This window comes from Apus apus, chromosome 26 (genome assembly GCF_020740795.1).
Source record: "Apus apus isolate bApuApu2 chromosome 26, bApuApu2.pri.cur, whole genome shotgun sequence".
NCBI classification, from domain to species: domain Eukaryota; kingdom Metazoa; phylum Chordata; class Aves; order Apodiformes; family Apodidae; genus Apus; species Apus apus.
Genome location: NC_067307.1, coordinates 4,750,690 through 4,771,685, shown reverse-complemented (window position 1 = coordinate 4,771,685; position 20,996 = coordinate 4,750,690). Strand labels below are relative to the sequence as shown.

At 48.2% G+C, this 20,996-nt stretch overlaps 2 protein-coding genes across 2 annotated transcripts; both read left to right on the top strand.

Moving 5' to 3' along the window:
* The first annotated feature begins 4,625 nt into the window (after positions 1-4,625).
* On the top strand, positions 4,626-10,275 carry LOC127394668 (gastrokine-1-like). Its single transcript, XM_051640766.1, has 5 exons — positions 4,626-4,853; positions 8,493-8,672; positions 8,885-8,972; positions 9,647-9,808; positions 10,127-10,275. The coding sequence occupies exons 1-5, from the start codon at positions 4,626-4,628 to the stop codon at positions 10,273-10,275; spliced, it is 807 nt and encodes a 268-aa protein (XP_051496726.1).
* Positions 10,276-15,064: 4,789 nt separating this feature from the next.
* Positions 15,065-18,097, top strand: LOC127394667 (gastrokine-1-like). Its single transcript, XM_051640765.1, has 6 exons — positions 15,065-15,076; positions 15,517-15,573; positions 16,297-16,476; positions 16,696-16,783; positions 17,457-17,618; positions 17,937-18,097. Exons 1-6 carry the CDS (start codon positions 15,065-15,067, stop codon positions 18,095-18,097), a joined length of 660 nt encoding a protein of 219 aa, XP_051496725.1.
* The last annotated feature ends 2,899 nt before the right edge of the window (positions 18,098-20,996 follow it).

The following is a 20,996-nucleotide window of genomic DNA, read 5'->3' as shown; positions in this document are numbered from 1 at the left end:
AGAATCCTGGCACCTCAGCTGGGGCTTGGACCTGGTCATGAGAGCATTCAGAGTTTCAAGCTGAGGTTCTTAGAAAACGCCCAGATGGTGCAGCAGAGGCAAATGAAATGAGAGCAGGGCAAAGTCAGAGAAAAGCCAGAGTCAAGGGAGTGCTCGATCCCTTGTCAAATGAGAGCAATGCACGGCAGAAAGCAGCCTTCTCGGCCACTGCGTGTCAGCCTTGAGTTGGATGTTGTGCAGTTGCAGTGGAAAGGCACACAAGCCATGCCCAGGGAAGCCTGTTGTCCTGCACCACACGTGGCAGTGCAGCTCTGCTGATCCCTGCAGGGCTGTGCTGACTGACACCATCTGAAAATGCAGGCAGTGACTTGGAGGACATGTCCACAGCAAGGACAGGGAAGCAATTCCTGTGCAGTGATGCTATATTTGTGATAATAATCTTGATTAGCACAGGCAGAGCGTGACCTCTCAGTTATCCAGGCAGACTGCTGTAACAGCTCCTCCAGTGCTATGAAATCTGCTGAACATGGTTTTGAGAGCTCAACAGAAGCCATTCTTCACCATGCAGGTCAGACGTGTGAGCCAAAGCGAACCCCCACCAAAGACACCCAAGCAGCTGATCACAAAACCCACATGATGCTGTCACGTGTACATCTCCCTTGACCCTTTCACACCAAGCTCCTGTCTTCAAAATATTTTTGTTCCTAGCCTGTACAGTGAGGGAGGGACAGACAGAAATGCCAACACGCCCTCCCATGTCTCCCAGGAGCTTTCTATTATGGAGCTGCTTTTCTCAGAGGCTCAGTGTAACTCTGCTGCTATCACCACATCATAAAGAAAAGGAGATCTTCTTAAGTTAGGCACATGAAGAGGACTAGCCCTGAAGAAATTCAGGGTTACAGCACAAAGCATGGTGTTTCACTTTGTCAGCAGCTCTGTCCACCTCAGAGTGCTTGAAGCTTCATCTGAGGCCTCATTCCTTGGCTTCTCCCCAGGCTTTCCTGGACATTCTGCCAGCCAGAATCCCCAGCAAGAGAGAGAATCTGATCTCCTCTGCCATTCCCTCTGTTAACTTCTCACCAAAGTTGCTCTCCTGTGGATCAACTTTTTTTGTTGGTTTTTAAAACTCTACATATTTCACAGAATTATTTCAGTTGTAAAAAGACCTTTAAGTTCATTAAGTCCACCCGTTCACCCAGCACTGCCCAGTCCCCACCAACCCATGTCCCTCAGCACCATCTACAAGGGTTGGAAACCACCCCAGGGATGGGGACTCCCCCCCCTGCCCTGGGCAGCCTGGGCCAGGGCCTCACAACCCATTCCATGAAGAAACTGTTCCCATGATCCAATCTAAACCTCCCCTGGGCAACTTGAGGCCATTTCCTCTTGTCCCATCACTTGTTCCTTCAGGCAAGAGACCGACCCTCTAGCTCCAAGCTCCTCTCAGGCAGTTGCAGAGAGAGAAGGTCTCCCCACAGCCTCCTTCTCTTCACGATCAACACCGCCAGCTTCCTCAGAAGTTCTCCAGACCTTTCTCCTTGTGCTCCAGCCCCTTTCCCAGCTCCGTTGTCCTTCCTTGGACACGCTCCAGCCTCTCAATGTCTCTTCTCTGACCCAAAACTGACCGCAGGATTCAAGGTGCCCCCTCACCAGTGTCCAGCACAGGGGATGATCCTTGCCCTGATCCTGCTGGCCACACTACTGATGACACAAGCCAGGATGCTGGTGGCCTTCTTGGCAACCTGGGCACACAATGGCTCATGTTCAACTGCTGTGACCAGCACCCCCAGGTCCTCTTCCCCCTGGCTCTTTTCAGCTAGTCTTCTCCAAGCCTGGAGCATTGCCTGGGGTTGGTGTGCCCCAAGTGCAGGACCCAGCACTGACCCTGGTTGGACTTCATGCAGTTGGCCTTGGCTCATGGATCTAGCCTGTCCAGGTGCCTCTGCAGAGCCTCAACCCATGGATCCAGCCAGTCCAGGTCTCTCAACCCGTAGATACAGCCTGTCCAGGTCCCTCTGTAGAACCTCAACCCATGGATCCAGCCTGTCCAGGTGCCTCTGCAGAGCCTCAACCCATGGGTCCAGCCTGTCCAGGTGCCTCTGCAGAGCCTCAAGCCATGGATCCAGCCTGTCCAGAGACTCAACCTATCGATCTAGCCTGTCCAGGTGCCTCTGCAGAGCCTCATCCCATGGATCCAGCCTGTCCAGAGCCTCAACCCATGGATCCAGCCTGTCCAGATGCCTCTGCAGAGCCTTCCAACCCACAGGCAGATCAACACTCCCACCCAACTTGGTGTCCCCTGCAAACTCATTGAGGCTGCACTCGACCCACTTGTCCAATTCACTGATGAAGTTATTTAACAGAACTAGCCCCACTGCTGAGCCCTGGGGACACCACTGGTGACTGGCCACCAACTGGATTTCACTTCATTCACCACAACTCTTTATACACACAATACCCATCTATAAAACATCTGGTTCTAATCCTTTGGCCTCCAAGGGATCTCCACTTCCTTCGGCTCTAGCTGGGATTTCTTTTATTCCTGCTAGGCAGTAAAATCACGTGAAAACCTCAGTGTGTGCAGAGAACAAAACACTGTTTTGTGACCAGGGTTAAAACTGCAGCAGCTCGCAGCCTTGGGAGATTGCTGCACAGTGCTACAAGAACTTACTGTGTACTCATGCAATCACAAGTTGATCTGCAGACTCAGGCTCCCAAGTGTGATGCATGACAGCAATGGCCAAATTGGCAATGGCTGCCGGGAGAAACGGGCTAAGCTGCTTTCCAGCTCCTCGCTAACGACACCGCAGGGATCAGCTCGATACAGCTCAGTTTCTCTAGGCCTGTCGTGAGAACTAGTCCAGTAATTCCATTTCCACATCTGAGGATTTTGTGACATACTAAACAAGCCTGCTCTGGAGTATGAGGACTAACACTTGGCATCCACAAATCACTCTGACTAGAACTATTAATCTTTTAGTAATTTATTACTTTCAGTCACCCTATTTCACACCTTTGCAAAATGAAAGGTGGCTGCAAAACAGAGGAAAAACAGGAAAAACAGAGCATCAAATGCTCGTTGTAACTGCTTCTCACTTAGGGGTATTTGGTTCCCTCCAGCTTATGGTCCCTTCCTAGAATTAGACCTCAATCCATAACCAGGCACCGCTCTCACAAAGAGGCTCCATGAAGATTCAGAGGCCGTGCCTGAGGCCTGGAAAGCAGATCCCAGATGACAGAACAATAATGAACAAGCTCAGAAAGGAAGGTTAACTAAAGCACTCAGTACTTCCTAAGTAAACAGAACCAACCTCACGGTTTCTGAGGAATCACTTAAAATCTTTTGAATCAACAGAGGTGGTAGCCTTGCTAGGTTAAAAATGTTACCAGCTACCAATAACAGGCTGAGCCCTTTGCCACGTAGCCACAAAGGGTCACTACAATTTTACTGGGCACCTCATCTCAGGGGCTGATTTCATTTTATTTTTCCATTTCAATGTTACTGTGAAATACACTACAGTTACCATGACAAGTTTCCTTTCATCTGCCTGGACGTAATGAATTCAATCAGGCTGGTATCAAAGCCTCCTCTTATCAGAGCATTTCCCCAGGAAACCCGTCCCGAGGCTGTGAACACAGGGCACGTGCCAATAAGGTAAACCCATCTCAAGATTTACCTTTGGGATATTACTGTATAAAAAGTAAGCGTACACATCAATCAGCAGCAGACCTTGCCTTGCCTGCCATCCAAATGAAGTTCACTGTAAGTATATGCATCACTTTCTCATGAAAATATTACGGCTGGACAGTTTTCACCTTATTGTGAGACTTTCTTGGCACCTAGTCAGCTATTGCTGATTTGTGCAGGGACTGCAGAGTCCAAATGCCAAATGAGTTGGGACTGCACGGCTGAAATGGCACTTTTGGCAGTGACTTCACCTCAGATGCCTACTCCAAGGTGAAGGAGAAAAGTGCTCTGTTCCAAGGGCAAGACACACCTGTAAAACGTTGACAGGGCAATGTTCTTTCTTTCCCAACTCGGATGCAAGTCAACAGGCTCAGCAAGTCCTAGAAAGTTATGGCAGAGCTGCCTGAGGGCATAGGAGAGGGACCCTGAGGCATGCAAGCCCATGAGGCATGAGCCCACTTCAGGAAATGACTGAGCATGTACATAAAGTCAAACAAGAAGCCAGCACCATGTTAAGAAAGCAAATAACCTGGTGCAAGATTAGCAGTCACAATGTTAAAGTGCTGTGAATTTCAAATGTCCCTTGCAGATTGTGATTGCTTCTCTCCTTGGAGTTTTCCTGGCTCCAGCTCTTGCTAACAGGGTAAGTATGGAGCTCCCATGCAAGCGGGACTCTGAACATCCAGGTTAGCATTGAACTTCACTGGAAATTCTCCCATTTTCAAGAGAAAACAATATGATCCAGTTCCACCTGGACTAACAAGGATTCTCGGGGCGTTAAGGGGGAGGGGTAGAGCAGAAATGTTAAAGCTTCTCTGTTTTTCTAAGGTGCCAGATAAAGCCTGAATGTCATGTTTGACACAACAGGACTAAGGGCCTCCTGGCCTGCCCTCTAAGACCAGAAATTCCCTCCCCTTCCAACTCATCTCCAAGCACAATGATTTCCCCAAACGTGGTGGTTACCAGAGCAGTTGCTTTCCTGAGAGAAAGGCTGCTGGGAACCTGCAAACCTCGATCCTCACCTCCTCTCACCTTTTCCAAAACTCAGAACAGCGAGAATGGGCACCAAGAGGAAAACTCACTGCACCCTCTGACTGACACTGGGGGCAGCACTGGCTCCCTGCGGGGCTCTGAGGCCTGGAAATCTGTCTGGGACATCACCACTGTAAGTGGCTGCTACCACAGCTCCAAAAATACATACAGGAAAATAGCCAAAAGCTTCAACGAAGCTTAACAAGATTTTAGAGGAGGTGCTTCAAAACCTTTTCCTTCTTTAAATAGGGCTACGTGGCAACCAAGGTGTTTTCCAAAAACACCTGCATCATTTCTAAAATGGACAGGAGTGTTTTGCTTCATCAGCCGTTTCCTGCACCACCTCAAGGACATCAGGTAGGAGCTGAAGGACAGCACTGAGACAGCTAATAGTTTGCCTGTGAAAACTATTCCTTCCCTACCCACAGACAGGGGGGAAGGCTCCAAGAACTGGAGACAAGATTCTCAGCAGGGCTGAGGCGCTCTACAAGTTGTGTCGATCCAAAGTCACACTCGAATCACTCCTTCTGCATTAGCAGAGATGGGCAGACAGACTCTCTGCTCCAGCTTTGCTTTTGCTAAGAGCTGTTCTCTGGGTTTGTCTCTGGTGCTTAGGACCCTTCTCCTCACCCACTTCCCCCCAGAGGGAATCGCCTCATTATCTCAACCAACAGACTCCAAAGCCTGAGCCCATACGGAAAACGCATCCAAGCTCTGTGCAGAGGGATTCCCTCGTACTTTGCTTACCCAACTGCTGGTGAGTGTACTGCTGACAGTGCTCTGCACACCAGGTAAAGGTGAGCAAGACCGCAAACAAGGATGAAAAAGGCATTAAAATGAGCAAGTGATCTCTTGAAATCCTCTTGTTCTCCAAGGCTTTTTATAAAGCAGTAAATGTGCATGGAAGGAAAAGCAGCAGGTCTGCCACTCTCCTGCATACACCTTGGGAGCCCAGGAAGCTTCTTCAGGAAGCGTTTGGGCTCCAGCTGCTGACACAAGTCTGAGCTTTTCAGGCAGCCTCTGGCACATACAATACCGAGCTGCCACGGGTCCTGCTGCAGCACAACTGTGAGATTCAAAACCAACTGGCAGCTTCGACTGGTCTCAACAGCCACGTTCCATTTTCAAATGGCATTTCCTGGGACATTTCCAACATCAAGTTGGAAGACTTTCAGCCACATTGTTCTCTTATTTTCTCAATCCAAATCTAATCAGGTTTTCCTTTTCTTTCAGGATCAAACTTCTTAATGCGAGACGTCGCATGTTTGAAAGCTGAGATTAATGAACTGCCTGTCTATTACTGTCATTAATTACTCCTGACAAAGTTCGGACAAAGAACCTTCATAGAGCAGTCTACCCAACAAACAAGACTTTCTCCTTGACATTCCTCTCCTGATCACACTTCCAGTCACTTCTCTGTCTCTTCTGCTGCTCTGTGTGGAGGCTGTTGTATCTCAGTAAAATTGATCCTCAACCTACTCTGGTCCACGATGTGTTTTTCCTCATCCCGTAAAGAAGCCCAAGCAACTCCAAAGACAAGGTGCTAAGCCAGTGTTCTTGCAGAATCCCAGTTTTGGCATTCCAGCCCCAGCCTCTACAATTTCCCAGTAACATTTCACATGCTGCCTTCAGCAATTCTTCACCTCTCCTAAAACCAAGTGCTGCTACACCTGCAGCACAACCACAGTGAAGATAATAAGGCCTGCAGTCCAGATGCACAGAAAGAAGCCTCCCTGAGTTACTTCTGACTTCTTATTTACATACTAAGTACTACAACCTTTCATTTTTAAAACAAGCACTGCGAGGCAATATGGCCCAGTACAAATAGACAGAGGCACTATTGCTCTGTTCAGCCCAGAAATCAAGCTGCCAATACCAGACTCAGAAAGTGTATAAAATGCAGTTTGGACTTGAATACAGATGTTACATCACAATGTTTGAAAATGTCTTACCCAGGAGGCAGAAAAGCGTCCCCTGAGCAATGAACAGTGCAGAGAGAAAGTTGAAAGGGGCAACTTATAGTTGGGCCAAAACTCAGGCAAAATGGCTGTGAGTAGTTTCTTCAGCAGAAACAATCACTTCAGTAACTGAATCTGTCTGGAAAACACCAGATCTTCAGCTTCCCTGCTTTCCTTAGAGGCCCTTTGGTTGGAATTCAAGAGGAGACACTTCACCCATTCAGGAACTATGGTGGGTTACATGAAGTAAAGCGGTTTTAGAGCCTTGAATACTAACCTGACATCAAAACAAAGCAAAACTGTACCCAGAAATATTGTAGCACCTCAAAGAAAAGCAGCCATATGTTTGTATTGAAAAAAATGTCCCATCTCCCTAAATGCATAGATCCCCTCTTTCAATAAGTATTTACATCCCCACAGAAAGAAGCTGAGACAAGGGGGGAAAAATTATTGTTGCCACCTAAAATAACAAGGAGACACTCACAGACTTGCACACATATGTCATATTTTACCTGGAACTGCCTATTTACTTTGACACAAGACTCAGTGGCACTGCTGTGTTTGGGGCCAGATTTTGGTGGACCCTATGGTTACGTGGTAAGGTTCAGCACACTTTGCAAAGTACAAAGGCTCTTACTTAGGCTACTGCAAGGCTTTGTTTTATTTTTTAAAGTCTGGGCTATCTCCGGTCTAAGATTGATGTGCATTTTCAACAGTAATTAGTACATGTTAGAGAGGTACTATGAAATACAATTAATTCTTCCCTGCAAATGGATTCTTATCCAATAATTATCAGTCTAGAGCAGATCAAAATTTGCAGAAGTACAATCCCTTTATTTATGAAACAGCTGTTACAGCAGGAAATAAGTTTCAGTGACATGCAGACAGAGATACAAATTACCAAATAATTCTAATTCAACACTTAACCATTCCACACCTTATTCCAAAATCCTATATAAGGTGTACGGGTCACACCGTTCGCTCCGCCTGCACCAGCATCAGCTCTGCAGTCAAGATGAAATTCACTGTGAGTATGCATGCTTTCTTCTCCTTACAAACTGAAACTTTCATTGAAATCCCCTGTCTTTCTCTGTCAGAAGTGCCCGTGTCTGTCTATAGCAAAAGAATACACTTTTCGTTCCCATTTCCATTTCAGATTGTGGCTACCGTCCTTCTTGGACTCTGGCTGGCTCCAGCCCTTGCTACAATAATCGTGAGTATCGTGACCAAGTGACACATTCACTGCTGCTCTTCCTAGATTCCCTGCTTCTTGAGCTTTCCTTCCTTCTTTCCCCATCCCTTTGGAGGAAAGGGTTCTACAATGTCTTTCCCTCATACAACTCTCCAAGCCCCAAAATACAGCTGCAAGATCACAGAATCACAGGATCATTGAGGCTGGAAAAGACCTTTAAGATCATCAAGTCCAGCCTATGACCTGACACCACCACATCAGCCAGACCAGGGCACTAAGTGCCATATCCAGCCTTTCCTTAAAGAAACGCTCTTGGCTTGCTGCTGGTTGCCAGGACAAAGAGCCCAACCCCGACCCGACTCCAACCTCCGCTCAGGGAGTTGAAGAGAGGGAGAAGTTCCCCTCTGAGTCACCTCAGTTGCCTCCTTGGATCCATGAAAAGAATCCTTAGGGCTCCCCCAGGGTGCCACAGCCTTAACTCTTTGTCCTAGGAATCTCCTGTGCTCACCAAAGGTGCTCCCTCTGGGCCCGCGTTTCTTCTCTCGGAGCAGCGACTTTCTAAAGCTTTGAGGGGGCTGAAAAACTTGCAAGTCTAAAACTGTTCTACAATTTTCTGTTCCAGTTACCAAATATCAATGGAGTGAAGCAAGTCGTAGACCAGCAGCCATCCACATCCATCACCAGGCAAATCACCGTTAATGGACAGTTACAACTTGTGTTCATCAACGGGCAATGGCGCGTGGCAACTATCGAGCAACAGGGCGGCTTCAGGTCCTGGAAAACCATCTGGGACTACAACACCGTGAGTGGCAAGGAGCATGCTTTTTCAGAACATGTACAGGCAGACTAGCTCCTGGGCAGCTGACCAAGATACAGGCCTTGCTTCTTGACCTTCTCAGTGCAGGTTGTGGCGTAAAAGCCATCTGCATGCATTACTTCTTGGAAGACAGGCTTTCTTCTGATCTTCACCACTGAACAACCGAATCCCGACTTGTCCATATCTTTACTTTACAGGGCTTTATTGCAACCAAAGTGCTGCCAGAGAGAGTTTGCTACGTTTCCGTCATGAACAGAAGCCAGATGCCCACCTTTGATTCACTCCTCACTCAGGTCGATTACATGAGGGTAAGAAGCTCCTCTAATGCCAAGTAAACTGATGTCAGGGACCTTGCTACGTTCAGAAGCAAAAAGGGCAGGTACAGAAGGGCAGGCTGGTGAGCACAAACATTCATCTCTAGCTACAGGTCCAGGCTTGCTTGCACTAAGCTGCATCCCTGTGCCCCTAAAGCTCATCTCAAGTCCTTGCTTACCAGCAAGGAGGAAGCATCCTGGAGTGGGCTTTCAGGAACCGGGGGCAAAATTCCACCATCGATTTTGAAGGCCTGTGTCAGTCCCAGCCATCCCTGGCGCAGCGGGTCTTTACCCTGGAGACAGGTCATGAATAGACTTCTCCTTCCATGCTTCCAAGTTACAACCTGAGGACCCGCAGGGAGAGAGGGCAGTAAGTGGCTGAGGAAATGCTGTTGTAGGAGGCCTGTGTTCACATACTGACTGCACTGCTCTGTTCCTGCTCAGCTGTTGCAGGGAGTTTCCAGTGCTCTGGAAACCTTCACGCCCTTAGAAAGCTCTGCCACAGGAGCTGGCTGCAGCACTTGTCTCACAGTGCATTAACAGCCTGCACTGGCTTTGGTTTTGAGTAAAACACCAGGCTCTGAGTCAGCATGCCAGAAACAGCAATACGCATAGCATGAAATGGACCAAGGCACTCATCTTGCTCAATGATGGTATCTGATCCTCAGAACCTGCAGTTCCAAGGACAGCTGACAAGGCAGCTCACATTCGTCACCCAGGGACTTGTCCGTGACCTCCAGGCCTATGGATCCAGCATCTATGCCATGTGCAGAGGACTCCCAACCTACGTGGCTACTCAAGTCTATGGTGAGTGCAAGCAAGGGAACCACGGCTGTAACTAAGCAGGGGTCTTGTCTTTTCCTGCGAGCTGCTGTTCTGCAAAGCCTGCCAGGAGGAAGGGGCTCTACAGAGCAGGCCTGGGCTGTTGCATCCTGACACGGCAGCATCTCCACTTGCCTGCTGCTTGCTTTGCTCTGAGAATTGCTTTGCTCCTTCAGCTGGCTCCATATGGTTAAAAATGCAAGTGCAACGTGCCAGGCATTAAGGGCTGCCAATGAACGCCCAGATCGCTCAACACCATCTTAGGTACCACCTCATGCTTTTGCTCTCTTCTTCTTTCTGAAGGTCCCCAAAACACTTTCAACCTGGGATCATGCATCAGACTTGATGTCCTGCGGCTCGTGGAGCTTAGGTACTGTCGTGCCAACATCAATGGCAACATCAACGGCAACATCAATGGCAACATTAACATCGGTGTCAAGGGCCTTCCTTGAGCTGACCATGGATGCTCGAGAGCTGCTGCACAAAGCCAGCCCTGATGCTGTTCTTCCCTGGCGTCTCCTCTTTTGATTCAGATCCTGAAACAGATCAATTGTTGACCATACCCTTCCATTAAAGACCTTTAGCATATATTAACTCTGGCTGCTTTCTCATCATTTTACCCTTCAGCATCTATGAACATACCCAGAAATGTATTGTGAGTGCATCTCTTCTGCCCCTCTTGAGGTGCTTTTTAAAGGCTCCTCTTCCCACAGGGCACACCCAGAGACACCCCTGGCAAGTATCAGAGTAGGCACGTTACAGATGAGGCCTACAGAACGGAGACTTTCTTTTCCCTTTGCAGGGAAAGGTGGTCCCAAAGAAACTCCTCAAGGGGGATCATCCTCAGTTAAGATACAATGCTTTGCCTCAGAGATTAAGGGTCACTTTGCTCACATTTGCAGCACTTTGAAAAGGGAAAGTCAGACACTGCAAAGCCAACTGTCCCTTAGGATTTCTTTTTTACACCTGTAGGTTTATGTGAAACCTAGCCAGGAAATCTGAATCTTTCATCCTGTGCAGCTCTGCTCCCTCCTGCTGGGCATGTGTGCTTATCCTTCTCCTGTAAAACCAGGGGAAACCAAGCTGCACAAGACCCTAATACTCATCTCACCAACCAGTGCTCCATCAGTGCTGCTTGCTCAGTCACTTGCTCCAAGTTAGATGCACGTTTCAAGATCATCATGGCTCCAGCATTCATGCACCTTAATGCCTCCAAGGGGTTAATTCCTGCTGAGTCAAGATCTGATCCCAGGGAACAGGCTCCTCAGGAGAACAGAGAGCTTGCCTTCCTGGGAGGGACAGGGCACTGAGAATCCATGCCCCAGGACGCCTGTTGTCCTGCACCACAAGTGGCAGTGCAGCTCTGCTGATCCCTGCAGGGCTGTGCTGACTGACACCATCTGAAAATGCAGGCAGTGACTTGGAGGACATGTCCACAGCAAGGACAGGGAAGCAATTCCTGTGCAGTGATGCTATATTTGTGATGATAATCTTGATTAGCACAGGCAGTGTGTGACCTCTCAGTTATCCATGCAGACTGCTCTAACAGCTCCTCCAGTGCTATGAAATCTGCTGAACATGGTTTTGAGAGCTCAACAGAAGCCATTCTTCACCATGCAGGTCAGACGTGTGAGCCAAAGCGAACCCCCACCAAAGACACCCAAGCAGCTGATCACAAAACCCACGTGATGCTGTCACGTGTACATCTCCCTTGACCCTTTCACACCAAGCTCCTGTCTTCAAAATATTTTTGTTCCTAGCCTGTACAGTGAGGGAGGGACAGACAGAAATGCCAACACGCCCTCCCATGTCTCCCAGGAGCTTTCTATTATGGAGCTGCTTTTCTCAGAGGCTCAGTGTAACTCTGCTGCTATCACCACATCATAAAGAAAAGGAGATCTTCTTAAGTTAGGCACATGAAGAGGACTAGCCCTGAAGAAAGTCAGGGTTACAGCACAAAGCATGGTGGTTCACTTTGTCAGCAGCTCTGTCCACCTCAGAGTGCTTGAAGCTCCATCTGAGGCCTCATTCCTTGGCTTCTCCCCAAGCTTTCCTGGACATTCTGCCAGCCTGAATCCCCAGCAAGAGAGAGAATTTGATCTCCTCTGCCATTCCCTCTGTTAACTTCTCACCAAAGTTACTCTCCTGTGGATCAGCTTTTTCCATTTGTTTTTAAAAGTCTATATATTTCACAGAATTATTTCAGTTGGAAAAGACCTTTAAGCTCATTAAGTCCACCCGTTCACCAGCACTGCCCAGTCCCCACCTGCGTAAAGGACGCAGCAGCCTGTTCTGTTCAGGAAAAGGTTTTTGGGGTCTTGAAGAATTAACTGACATCAGAAGAAAACAAAACTGCACCCAGAAATATTGTAGCACCTCAAGGAAAAGCAACCATATGGTTTGCAGCATTTAAGTTCCTCTCTGGCCTGCCTGGGAGTTTCTGGAGAGAATCCCCTCTCCTTTTCCAGTGGAACACTGCACGTTTGCCGAGATAAAAGAGGCACAGCCCTCTTCACTTACACTATCTTGTGTCATTGCAACGTGTCCTTCTGGGGCCCTTGAGACCTTGGAGACTGTAGGCCAGGCTCCGCAAGGGGTGATGATTTAAAGTCCCCTAAAGGCAGCAGGGATCTGACCTGAGCAGGGTCTACGCTGCAGCAGATCCCACAGCCAGGGAATACTAGGGCATGGATGCTTCTCGCCAGGGATGACATCTGCTCAATACAACCCCATTTGAGGCCAGATTTTCAAGTAGAGAGCACAAAACATGAGCAGCAACATGCAGATTCCTGATCACACAGATGACATAGACTGCCATTTTTACTATCATATTACACGTTGTGATGCTTAGAACACGCCCAAGCTTATTTTTATTCCATGAAGAGCTACAGGCCAGGCTCTGTAACAGGTCAGAGTTTCTCCTTTTTTTAATTTAATTGCAGTATTACATTCTGGCAGGTCTCCTGATCTAATTAGCATGTCACTGCCCTTCACAGCAGCATTATTCACATTCATTCATTCAAGTTTTCATTCCTAAGTAGAAAACTGAGAAGAGCTTGCTCAGCAGAGACAGGACTGCAAAGACCCCGGTGAACCCGAAGAGACATCAATACTAGGATTCCCAAATTGTCCCTGTGAGTACAGAAACACATAGATATTGGAAACCTGGAGTTCTTCCCTTGCAAGAAAAGAGCCTTTTCAGCAAGCATGAGGCCTGAGCTTCATCACTACACCCCGTTTCCACCGTCTACAACACTCACCTCAGGAACTCGGGAAGCCTGAACAAATCCCTGAGCTTCGCCTTCCCTAAACTAATCAGTATTTTCAGTTAAATTCTGAGGGCCACTCATCAGCATGCCACAGCAGCACAACAGGCCCAGGCTTTCATCCTAAATCCTGCTGCTCTGTTTTCCTGTTACCCCACAGCAGGCAGAGCAGGAAGATTCAACTGCGTTTCCACTTAAAAACACCTGAAAACATGTATGGACAGAAAAAGGTTCAGAAGTGGCCCTTCAGGATGCTTTTAAAGCCCTAATCTGAACGAATCCCTGTGTTTCAGCACCCTCGGATGTTTTAAGAGGGATTCAGGACGCTGAGAGAACCCGACGCGTGAGGGGAACTGGGGCTTTTGTCAGCTCAGAACCAGACGTCCTCGTTTGAGACACCGTCAGCAGGTCTGACCGCAGCCCTTCAGGAAGAAAAGTCCGTCACCAACCGTAAGCGAGTGAAGCCGGATCGACACGACGGGGCCGGGGCTGTTCCCGGGGCCGGGGCTGTTCCCGGGGCCGTTCCTGGGGCCGTTCCCGGGGCTGTTCCCGCTGCCGCCGAGGCCCTGAGGCCCCGCGGCCTCCCCGGCTTTTCCCGCCGCTTTCCCGCGCGGGCTCCTCCCGCCTCACGGCGCCGCCGCTGCGGCCCCGCCACAGCCAGCTCTTCCGTTCCCTGCAGAAAGCGCTCGTGCCTCTCGGCCTGCGAGCTCCCCACACCTTTCCCTTCGGGTTTCCCTTCTCCTTGTCTCTGTTCTCCGTCCCCAGCGGCGCCCGGAGATGGCGGCGGCGCGTGCGGCCCGCGGGAGCGCCGCTCGCCCCCCGCGCTGCCCCGCGCGGCCCCGCGGGCGCGGCTGCTCGTGCGGGGCCCAGAATTGAGCCCCGCTTGGAGAATCGGTGCGTCTCAAAAGTGTCCTTGGGGGCTCGCACGCTCGACGCAGTGAAACGGAGACGAGAATTCGACGCTGCACTAGCAGCGCTGCTCAGAGATGTTTTTACAGACTAAACCCACCCCACGGGCACAACGCCTTTGCAACCAGGGCCAGCTTGTCTGCTACAGCTTCATGCACGTGGATTCCTGATTTTACTCCTGTGTTTCACGTTACAACACTTACTACAACTCCCTGCTTTTCTCATTCCGTGAAAGGCCTCAGTTAAGCACGTGTCCTCCACGAACAATTAAAACGCGACAGAACCAAGGAAGCAAACTCTTATCTAGATTAAAGGAGCCATTTTTTAAAGTAATTTTGGAATCTTTGCAGTGATTCCCTGGCACCCGTTAGGGCTGTGCACAAAACAAAATGAAATTAATTCACAGAAAAACCAAGTATTGAAGAAGCTCTCCAATTGCTTAGATTTCAAGAAGCATTTACATCCCCACAGAAAGAAGCTGAGACAAGGGGGGGGAAATCATTGTTGCCACCTAAAATAACAAGGAGACACTCAGACTTGCACATATATGTCATATTTTACCTGGAACTGCCTATTTACTTTGAAACAAGACTCAGTGGCACTGCTGTGTTTGGGGCCAGATTTTGGTGGACCCTATGGTTACGTGGTAAGGTTCAGCACACTTTGCAAAGTACAAAAGCTCTTACTTAGGCTACTGCAAGGCTTTCTTTTATTTTTTTACAGTCTGAGCTATCTCTGGTCCAAGTTTGATGTGCATTTTCAACAGTAATTAGTACATGTTGGAGAGGTACTATGAAATATATTTAATTTTCCCCCTGCAAATGGATTCTTATCCGATAATGATCAAACTCTGGCAGGTCAAAATTTGCAGAAGTACAATTCCTGTATTTATGAAATGGCAGTTACAGCAGGAAATAAGTTTCAGTGACACGCAGGCAGGGATACAAATTGCCAAATAATTCTAATTCAACATTTAACCATTCCACACCTTTTTCCAAATTCCTATATAAGGTGTACGGGTCACACCGTTCGTTCTGCCTGCACCAGCATCAGCTCTGCAGTCAAGATGAAATTCACTGTGAGTATGCATGCTTTCTTCTCCTTACAAACTGAAACTTTCATTGGCATTCACTGTCTCTCTCTCTCAGAAGTGCCCATGTCTGTCTATAGCAAAAGGAGGGGTTCTCTGGAGAGACTTTTCTGCTCCAGACCCTATTTAACCTAAAGAGATGAAGAAGTAAGGCTTTTTTTTAAGGCTTTAACTGTTCATTAAGCAATTTACAGGAAGCCAAATTCATGTTCATTTTGTCAGTGCTTCAGCTAAACCACAGCAATGCCCTCATGGATAAATCAGCAAGAATTACTTACTTTAGGTGGCCATTGCAGTTCCACTAGTGGAGCAAAAAAAGGATCCAAGGGGTTCAACACCAAATTAGGAAAAATAGGCACTGGGATGCTTATGACCAGACGTGTCAGCCAGACCTGCAGTAACACTTCACTTTCCCATTTCCATTTCAGATTGTGGCTACCGTCCTTCTTGGACTCTGGCTGGCTCCAGCCCTTGCTACAATACTCGTGAGTATGGTGACCAAGTGACACATTCACTGCTGCTCTTCCTAGATTCCCTGCTTCTTGAGCTTTCCTTCCTTCTTTCCCCATCCCTTTGGAGGAAAGGGTTCTACAACGTCTTTCCCACATACAACTCTCCAAATCCCAAAATACAGCTGCAAGATCACAGAATCACAGAATCATTGAGGCTGGAAAAGACCTTTAAAATCATCAAGTCCAGCCTATGACCTGACACCACCACATCAGCCAGACCTCGGCACTCAGTGCCACATCCAGCCTTCCTGTAAACATATCCAGGGATGGTGCCTCCACCACTTCACCGGGAAGTCCATTCCAATGTCTGATCACCCTCTCCATCAGGAAGTGCTTCCTGATATCCACCCTAAACCTCCCCTGCAGCAGCTGGAGGACAGGCCCTCTTGGCTTGTTGCTGGTTGCCAGGACAAAGAGCCCAACCCCGACCCGACTCCAACCTCCCCTCAGGGAGTTGAAGAGAGGGAGAAGTTCCCCTCTGAGTCACCTCAGTTGCCTCCTAGGATCCAGGAAAAGAATCCTTAGGGCTCCCCCAGGGTGCCACAGCCTTAACTCTTTGTCCTAGGAATCTCCTGTGCTCACCAAAGGTGCTCCCTCTGGGCCCGCGTTTCTTCTCTCGGAGCAGCGACTTTCTAAAGCTTTGAGGGGGCTGAAAAACCTGCAAGACTAAAACTGTTCTACAATTTTCTGTTCCAGTTACCAAATCCCAATGGACTCCAGCAAGTCGTAGACCAGCAGCCATCCACATCCATCACCAGGCAAATCACCGTTAATGGACAGTTACAACTTGTGTTCATCAACAGGCAATGGCGCGTGGCAACTATCGAGCAACAGGGCGGCTTCAGGTCCTGGAAAACCATCTGGGACTACAACACCGTGAGTGGCAAGGAGCATGCTTTTTCAGAACATGTACAGGCAGACTAGCTCCTGGGCAGCTGACCAAGATACAGGCCTTGCTTCTTTACTCATGACCTTTTGGGTGCAAGCTGTGGCGTAAAAGCCATCTGCATGCATTACTTCTTGGAAGACAGGCTTTCTTCTGATCTTCATCACTGAACAACTGAATCCCGACTTGTCCATATCTTTACTTTACAGGGCTTTATTGCAACCAAAGTGCTGCCAGAGAGAGTTTGCTACGTTTCTGTCATGAACAGAAGCCAGATGCCCACCTTTGATTCACTCCTCACTCAGGTCGATTACATGAGGGTAAGAAGCTCCTCTAATGCCAAGTAAACTGATGCCAGAGACCTTGCTACGTTCAGAAGCAAAAAGGGCAGGTACAGAAGGGCAGGCTGGTGAGCACAAACATTCATCTCTAGCTACAGGTCCAGGCTTGCTTGCACTAAGCTGCATCGCTGTGCCCCTGAAGCTCATCTCAAGTCCTTGCTTACCAGCAAGGAGGAAGCACCCTGGAGTGGGCTTTCAGGAACCTGGGGCAAAATTCCACCATCGATTTTGAAGGCCTGTGTCAGTCCCAGCCATCCCTGGCGCAGCGGGTCTTTACCCTGGAGACAGGTCATGAATAGACTTCTCCTTCCATGCTTCCAAGTTACAACCTGAGGACCCGCAGGGAGAGAGGGCAGTAAGTGGCTGAGGAAATGCTGTTGTAGGAGGCCTGTGTTCACATACTGACTGCACTGCTCTGTTCCTGCTCAGCTGTTGCAGGGAGTTTCCAGTGCTCTGGAAACCTTCACTCCCTTAGAAAGCTCTGCCACAGGAGATGGCTGCAGCACTTGTCTCACAGTGCATTAACAGCCTGCACTGGATTTGGTTTTGAGTAAAACACCAAGCTCTGAGTCAGCATGCCAGAAACAGCAATACGCATAGCATGAAATGGACTGAGCACTCATCTTGCTCAATGATGGTATCTGATCCTCAGAACCTGCAGTTCCAAGGACAGCTGACAAGGCAGCTCACATTCGTCACCCAGGGACTTGTCCGTGACCTCCAGGCCTATGGATCCAGCATCTATGCCATGTGCAGAGGACTCCCAACCTACGTGGCTACTCAAGTCTATGGTGAGTGCAAGCAAGGGAACCATGGCTGTAACTAAGCAGGGGTCTTGTCTTTTCCTGCGAGCTGCTGTTCTGCAAAGCCTGCCAGGAGGAAGGGGCTCTACAGAGCAGGCCTGGGCTGCTGCATCCTGACACAGCAGCAGCTCCACTTGCCTGCTGCTTGCTTTGCTCTGAGAATTGCTTTGCTCCTTCAGCTGGCTCCATATGGTTAAAAATGCAAGTGCAACGTGCCAGGTATTAAGGGCTGCCAATGAACGCCCAGATCGCTCAACACCATCTTAGGTACCACCTCATGCTTTTGCTCTCTTCTTCTTTCTGAAGGTCCCCAAAACACTTTCAACCTGGGATCATGCATCAGACTTGATGTCCTGCGGCTCGTGGAGCTTAGGTACTGTCGTGCCAACATCAATGGCAACATCAACGGCAACATCAATGGCAACATCAATGGCAATATGAACATCGGTGTCAAGGGCCTTCCTTGAGCTGACCATGGATGCTCAAGAGCTGCTGCACAAAGCCAGCCCTGATGCTGTTCTTCCCTGGCATCTCCTCTTTTGATTCAGATCCTGAAACAGATCAATTGTTGACCATATCTTTCCATTAAAGACCTTTAGCATATATTAACTCTGGCTGCTTTCTCATCATTATACCCTTGTGCATCTACGAATCTACCCAAAATGTATTGTGAGTGCATCTCTTCTGCCCCTCTTGAGGTGCTTTTTAAAGGCTCCTCTTCCCACAGGGCACACCCAGAGACACACCCCTGGCAAGCATCAGAGTAGGCACGTTACAGACAAGGCCTACGGAAGGAGACTTTCTTTTCCCTTTGCAGGGAAAGGTGCGTCACATTGAAAATCTTTGTTCTTGTGGCACAAAGGTAGAAGGAATGAAGGGCTACACAGCCAATTCAATGGAGGAGGAGTCTAATTTGTAGCATTTACACCGTTGGTGTGTTGCAGGAATGAATCCTCCATTTTTTCTAGCACAGAGCAAGGACTGGCTAGAGGATCCATGCTGAATAATCGGGTGGATGTAGATTGGCGTCAGATGGACACACAGTATAAGTACAGGAACCGAGCCACACAAGACAGTGCAACATTCCAGGCTCCCAAACATCTCTAACAAATCTAATCAGCCTTGAAGATGCAGAAAAAAAGCAGCCCTGATTTTCTTTCCCTAATGCTGCAATGGCACTGGAAAGGGAGATGAAGGGTTAAAGGGTGATGGAAGCAGAATGTATGCAGCCAAATTCATGTAGAAAGAGTCTTTGTGCCTTTCTTATGGCTGCTCCTGCATTCTCTGTATGTCCAGTTTTCCAGAAGTATAATCATGTCTGATGCAGTCACCTCAGAAAAACAGACAAGCTTTTTTCTGCTTTATCGCCACCTTCCCCAGAATGCCTGTTAGTTCAGGTGGGAGAAATGTCGTTGTTTTCTCTTGAACATGGGAAAATTTCCTGTAAAGTTCACTGCTAAACTGGATGTTCAGAGTCCCGCTTGCATAGGAGCTCCACACTTACCCTGTTAGCAAGAGCTGGAGCCAGGAAAACTCCAAGGAGAGAAGCAATCACAATCTGCAACGGACATTTGAAATTCACAGCACTTTAACATTGTGACTGCTAAACTTGCACCAGGTTATTTACTTTCTTAACATGGTGTTGGCTTCTTGTTTAACTCTGTGTACATGCTCAGTAATTTCCTGAAGTGGGATCTGGCTGGAGTATTTATATATGCAGAAGAATTTTTTGTTCACAAGCTTTCATCAGATCATCAACTTATGTAAAGTGTTCTTACCCTCAGAAGTACACTTTGCACAGGCAAGATCATTTCAATCCAGTGGGTTTCAATGCACATCCAGCCCAGTGCAGGAAACTCCTTGGGAGAAGGTGGTCTGCAATATTTTGTTTAAAAGAGTCAACTTTTCATCTTGACCCAAAGAGTGGAGCTTGTGCCTCCAAATACAAGGCTTGAGGTACAGGAGTAGGCATGATAATTTTTGGTTGGAAAAATGTAACATTAAACACTGTGTTACCCCTTTATAAAGCATTATTGTTACAGTGACATGTTTGTTTTCATATACTTCAATAGTCTAAACAGGGCAGAAAGGTGTTTTGTAGGTGGAGAGTTTCGGCTTCCATACCTCAGCTCAAGAGGAGTTGGGAGAGTGAGTGTGAATCTTTCAGTTGCTCTCTCACACTGAAAGAGCAGTAACACAGCTCGTGACTGCACAGGCAAAAGCTCTATGTCAGGGTATCAGGCTTTCTACAACAAACAGAAAGAAGCCCCATAACTCAGAACCTTTTGCTGAGGTAGCTGGGATGCTGCCTGAACTGAGGGTGAGCACCTGCCCCAGCCCTGGCAGGCAACATGTGAGAGCAGCAGCTGCTTTTGGGGAGCTGTGGAAAAGAGGTGGAGCTGCCACTTGTGCTTTGCACATCTGAGTGAGCTGCTTGCACCAAGCCTGGGAGATGAGGCTGCTGGCAGATAGTGGAGTGTGGAGCTGCAGTTCCTGTAGCCAGCATGGGTGTGCTTAGGTAAGCAGGTAGGGTTTGAGGATTTTAGAGTTTCACAGGGATGTTCTGGGATGAATCTGCTTATGGTTGTGAAGCTTGAATTGCACAATCATAGGACTTTGCATTGAGAGTTTTGTGTATGTACTGGAATATCTTACTACCCTGAGGAAGGACATGAGACTAGACTATGGATGTATTACTTTTGTTCTTTTTTCAAAACCTTATGAGCTGAAATAGAAGTTGTAAAAATGGGAGGGGTAGAAGAAAAACTACCTCTCTGGGGGCTAGTGTGCATTTCTTGAGCAACCTTAGAGAACTATTTAGGGCCAGCTGCTACTGCAACCTAATGAAGTGTTTTCTTGTCACTCATGAATAGCATGTGGTCTGCCTAAGGTTAAAAGGAGACTGAGAATCTCCTCTGTTGGTTTCTGACTGGCCCTGAGATAAACAGATACGTGGAGGTTTGACAACAAAAAATAAGCTATTTCTTAGGGGAGTAACTTTGGTGAGAAGTTAACAGAGGGAATGGCAGAGGAGATCAGATTCTCTCTGTTGCTGGGGATTCAGGCTGACAGAATGTCCAGGAAAGCCTGGGGAGAAGCCAAGGAATGAGGCCTCAGATGGAGCTTCAAGCACTCTGAGGTGGACAGAGCTGCTGACAAAGTGAAACACCATGCTTTGTGCTGTAACCCTGACTTTCTTCGGGGCTAGTCCTCTTCATGTGCCTAACTTAAGAAGATCTCCTTTTCTTTATGATGTGGTGATAGCAGCACAGTTACACTGAGCCTCTGAGAAAAGCAGCTCCATAATAGAAAGCTCTTAATAGAAAACTCATAATGGTTCAGCAGATTTCATAGCACTGGAGGAGC